Genomic DNA, 5,410 nt, shown 5'->3' with positions numbered 1-5,410 from the left:
CCCAGTGACTTACTTTCTGACTCCTCATATTCTCTCTGGTCGACACATATTCGACCATCAAGATGCCACCTGGTATAAATATCTCGCCACGTGTCACTTCAAAATGTTACGTCATCATGTTGATTTTTTAGGGATAACAAGCAGCAATAAGAGCATCATCAAGGAACATCATCTTCAGCACATACTCATCGATACTCTTTTTATCATTTCGTGGTTGACTAGAGATGGCTACGGAGCTGAAGAACACAAGCTTTGGACTTAGCATAAAAGAGTTCCTCAAAAACCCTCCAAATCTCAGCAGACGAATTGCAGTGATCATAGCCATTCAGAGTAAGAGAAATTATGAATCATGTGTGTGGCCTCTGACGGATCGGGAATGAGGATCTCCAGATGAGCAGTGGTGCCAAGAAGAAAACCATCGAGTTTATGCGCACGAACTGTGGGAAGCACTTGAGAACTCCAATAAGAGTAGTTGGTATGATCAAAGAACAACTTTAGAGGGACAAGATTGGTCGGAATCACTACTGCAGCTGCCAGAGTAGTAGAAGATGAAGCTGAAGTGATACCGAAGGCAGGAGGAGCACTGATCGAAGAAGACGCCATAGAATATCGAGAGATAAAAAAAACTAAAGCTCATGATACCATATGAAAAAATAGAGAATTAGAAATGAAAAGATAAAATGCTCAGCGTGAATCTCGTGTGCTACTACTGTTTTCCATCAATCTATTTATAGATTACAAATAAAGTCAATGGAAGAAAATAGAAGAAACAGAATATGTTAGAATAAGCTAACATAATTCACGTACAAAGAATGAATTGATTAATGCAACTAACAGGGCCGGCCCTGAAAAAAAGTGGGCCTAAGACGGTTTTAATAAATTTGAAAAAAATGAGCCCTTTTGTATATGTAATTTTTTTATGTAATTTTAAATAAAATTAAACTAATATTTAGTAATATAAATACATTCCAAACCAATAATTCATTACATAAACTTATAAATTTCAATATATTACTTAAATATTATACGTCTTGCATTTTTAGATGCAAAAGTATTAATTAAATTTGCATAATCAAGTTTTGCAACTATATCCTTTTCAATGGATAACATAGCTAAACCACTTAATCTTTCGTGAGACATGGTTGAACGGAGATAAGATTTGATCAAGGTCAATTTGGAAAAACTCCTTTCTGCATGGGCAACAGTGACCGGAATAGTTAGAAAAATCCTATAAGCAATCGAAGCATTTGGATAACTGCCATCCACTTCTTTTATATAGCTCAACACATCGATAGCTCTTTTGGTTTCTTTTGGTAAACTTTGACGCAACATATATAACTCTTGGTATAGGCCATCATTGTCAAGATCTGAAATCTCACCATGCTTCATTAAGTTTGTAAGATTGATACAAAAATTCTTCAAAGAGTCATCATCTGCAGACTTTAATTTCTCAAAATCAAACAATAGTCTGAAATTCTGAAATTGATCGAACCTATTTGAACAATAATTATTTTTATTAGTTATTATGGTAGGAATAGTGAAAGAAAATTTTAAATAAAACACCATGAAAATATGCATACCTGGTTTTAAATGATGAAATAGCTTGATCAATTATGTAAAGAAAATAATCAATTTTAAATGACTCTGCTGCTGATTGTGTCACCTCCTCATTGACACTTTCATCAAACTGTTTTTTCCTGTAAACTTTTCGTTTCTCCATAAATACAGGTTCAACTTCCATCATACTTGCAATCTCAGTAGCTTTAGTCAAAGCCTCCTCAAAACTAGTTTCTCTATATTTTTGAAGAAATGAAAGTAGAATCTTTAACTCTTTGATAGCAACATCAATTTGCATATCTTCACTTTGCAGGATCTTGCTAGCAGTATTAACAGCAAACAACAAATCATACCAAATAACCATGCTCACCAAGAACTCAAAATTCTGAATATTATATGTTGCTAAAGTTTCAGCATCACTTTTTGTTTTGGCATCTTCATTGCTTTCTGCCAAGTAATTTAAAGCTTCTTTTATTTGTGGAGCTTGGAATCTTATTGCTTTAACACTGTCAACACGACTTTCCCAACGTGTTTCCGATGATGGCTTAACAGTGAGACCAGGCACATGATCTCTAAATACTTTCCATCTTTTTGTAGAAGCTGAAAATAATGAGTATATTCGTTGTACCACACCAAAAAAAGACACAGCCTTGGGACAACAATGAGCCATATCAGAAAGTAAAAGATTTAGAGAATGACAGGCACAAGGAGTGTAAAATGCTCTAGGATTCATTTCAAGTAGCCTAGTTTGTACACCTTTATTCTTTCCTCTCATATTAGATCCATTGTCATATCCTTGTCCTCTTATATTATCAACATCAAGTCCAAGAATATTCAACGCATCTAAAAGTTCATTAAGCAAACCAAGGCCTGATGTGTCATGAACTTTTATGAATTCTAGAAAATACTCATCAACAAATATTGGACTTTCTGAAACATTCACACATCTTAAAACAAGAGACATCTGTTCATCATTACTTGCATCTGGAGTACAATCTAGTATGACTGAAAAATATTTTGCTTCTTTAATTCTACTAATTATGGAGCTTTTCACCTCAGTTGCCAGTAGTTGTATCATTTCATTTTGAATCTTGTGACTCAAATAATGATAATGAGTCTCACCTCTTAAAATGCGACGAACATGTTCTTGCATAGTTGAATCAAATTCAGCAAGTAATTCTATAATTTGTAAGAAATTCCCATTGTTTTTCTCATATAGTTTTTCACAATCTCCTCGAAATGCCAAATTATTTTGCCCAAGTCTTTTCACAATAGCAAGAATTCTCTCTAACACTTGTTTCCAATGTTTTTTCTCTTGATTAACTTGTTCTTCTAAACTTGCATCAATTGTTAACTTCATTTTCAGTCGTTTTTCTAATTCCACCCAACTAGCAATTGACTCAATGTGTTGTGTACTTCGTTCATGACTTTTTAGTCGTTCAGAAATATTATGCCAGTCATTAAAACCTCCCTCAGCTAAAAAACCCACAAGATGCTTCTTTGTTGCAAACAATTTACAACAAAAACAAAATACTTTATCTAAAGAAACTGAATATATCAACCACTTCCTATCTTGTTTCTCTCCATTTGGTAATTCTCTAATATAATGCCATGAAGAAAAATTCCTACCAGAAGCATCCCTAGTAAACTCTTCCTTAATGACTCTTTTTGGACCTCTTTCAACTATAAAGTTTGTCATATTAATATGACCAATCCTATCCCAATTTCTTGGATCATCAATATCAAAAGGAAAGTTGAATACATCACTTGAAGTTTTCTCATTCTCATTCACTGTTTGATTCAGTTCTTCATTTTCATTGACATCACTTGAAGTTTTCTTATTCTCATTAAATGTTCGATTCAATTCTTCATTTTCATTCACATCACTTGAACTTTTCTCATTCTCATTACTTTCAATATCAAATTGATTCTCAATGTCATTCTCATTCACTACAAAATTGTCTACATTATTTGTATTAAAATACTTATTGAGAGAGCCAACCTGACTTTTTTGCAAGAGTTCCTTCCTTAATTTCTCCTTTCTTTTTTGGGCTCCTGATTTGTATTTGTAATTTCTAATAGGACCCTATAAAAATTGCAAACAAAATTAATGATATGAGTACAATAATATAGCAAAACTATAAAAAAAAAATAAAATAAAAAATTGCAAGACACAAGTCACATAACTTTATAAATCAAATGAGACCAATAAAAATGTTTTTTTTTTTTTGCCAATGGTGACCTTATTTTTTTGTGTGAATGTGAATCAATGGTGATAAAAAAAATATGTGTATGATAAGTAAATAATTATTAATTTTAAATAAACATAGCAATTAAATTAATAAAAAGTAATAAAAGATTAACTTTGAAACCTTACCATTACAATACAAGAAGAATAGATTGCTTTTTTCTTTGAATATTGTATATTAATATGATGATTGATGAGTGATGAGAATTGAAGAGGATAGTTGGTAAAATTGTAAATTATAATGGTGGTTTTGGAGAGACTAGAGCGTAGAGAGGAGAGAGAACTCTTAGGGTTAGGGAAGGTAGGTGGGAAAAATTGAAATGGGAGTTTGAGTTTTTTTTTTTTTTTTGAAAGGATATGAATTGAGAGTGAGATTGTGAGAGAGAAGGACGAGAGAGAGAGAGCCAAAGAGACTTTTCAGCTTTCTTTTTTTTTTCTTTGAATTGCCTCACACGTTTTGGTCGAGTTGGACTACTACATTTATATTTATTTAACTAATTGGGCCGGTTGGAAAGGAAAGGCTGCTGGGCCTTATTTAATTTTTTTTTTCTTGAACACCAGTTGGGAAGGGGAAAGGCTGCTGAGCGGGCCTTATTTAAATTTTTTTTTTCTTTGAACACACTTAAGAGTTTGCATGATATTTTTGGGCCCTGGGTAGGGGTGGGCCCTAGGCACGAGCCTAGCCCGCCTATGCCCATGGCCGACCCTGCAACTAGGCAATCTGTTAAGACAATAGATTCTCTAACAAACTTTCTAATTGTTAAGTAAGCCCTTCACTAACACTAACTACTTTAATTATTCACTATATTTGTAACTAAGCATAACAAATTGTGTATCTTATTGTTTCATTATAAGTAAAATATACCAAGCTCAAATTATGTGATTTCTTCTTTTCATCTTTCTATCTGTCTGAACATGATTATAATTGATTTCTTTAGATACGTACAAACAAACAAAAGGAAAAAATAAATTAATGTGACACTCACATTTTGGTGAGATGAAAGCAAGTAAACTTAGATTAATTATTATTATAAGCCAAAAAAAGAAAAATGTGAACTTTGTTAATTTTCACAAAAGAAAGAGACAAACCCACCCCTTTCAAAAACAAAAAACAAAAAAAAGACAAACCCACCATTTCTTATCCATTGATGTAATGATTTTGAATTGGATTAACTGTTTGATGTCTGCGTTGACTGTCTCCCACATTGCACAAGCAAACAAGAAAAAGGAGCTTGAGAAACCAGTCATGATTTCCTGGAAGGTAACATTGTTTCTTTGTCATCCATTTACACATTTTCAGCTGCAAATATCCATAGATCTCTTACTTTGAAAGGTTTCTGTGACCTGGGTTTGTTTATTTCACTTGGATTCTTTACTGGGTTCAGATATTTTGGTCCGGCTTCTAAACTTGTTGAGCTGATTTTAACTTCGCTTCCTTGCTTGTGGGTATGTTTTAAATATCAGATTTTTTTTCTTATAATTAAAGATCCGATTAAGTGTATTTTGGTGTTATCTTTTGGATCTTAGTTGGTTGATTATCTGTAGCAGGACTGATTAGTCTCTATATAATGATTATGATTGAAGCATCATAGTCAATATTTTTCT

At 32.8% G+C, this 5,410-nt stretch overlaps 1 protein-coding gene across 1 annotated transcript; it reads right to left on the bottom strand.

Moving 5' to 3' along the window:
- Window positions 1-1,011: 1,011 nt before the first annotated feature.
- LOC133785398 (uncharacterized) lies at window positions 1,012-5,053 on the bottom strand. The gene is made up of 3 exons (XM_062224641.1): window positions 4,934-5,053; window positions 1,581-3,643; window positions 1,012-1,492 (listed from the first exon to the last, which is right to left on the bottom strand). The coding sequence occupies exons 1-3, from the start codon at window positions 5,051-5,053 to the stop codon at window positions 1,012-1,014; spliced, it is 2,664 nt and encodes an 887-aa protein (XP_062080625.1).
- Between the last annotated feature and the right edge of the window lie 357 nt (window positions 5,054-5,410).

The sequence above is a fragment of the Humulus lupulus genome, chromosome 6 (genome assembly GCF_963169125.1).
Source record: "Humulus lupulus chromosome 6, drHumLupu1.1, whole genome shotgun sequence".
NCBI classification, from domain to species: domain Eukaryota; kingdom Viridiplantae; phylum Streptophyta; class Magnoliopsida; order Rosales; family Cannabaceae; genus Humulus; species Humulus lupulus.
Note: the sequence above shows the minus strand (reverse complement) of the source record. Positions and strands in the feature narration are given on the sequence as shown.

Coding starts and splice junctions, on each gene's coding strand:
- LOC133785398 (XM_062224641.1), bottom strand. CDS start 5,053: ATGACTGGTTTCTCAAGCTCCTTTTTCTTGTTTGCTTGTGCAATGTGG. Junction 3,644..4,933: donor CAATGGATAAGAAATGGTGG/GTTTGTCTTTTT, acceptor CAATTTTTATAG/GGTCCTATTAGAAATTACAA. Junction 1,493..1,580: donor ATTTCATCATTTAAAACCAG/GTATGCATATTT, acceptor TTGTTCAAATAG/GTTCGATCAATTTCAGAATT.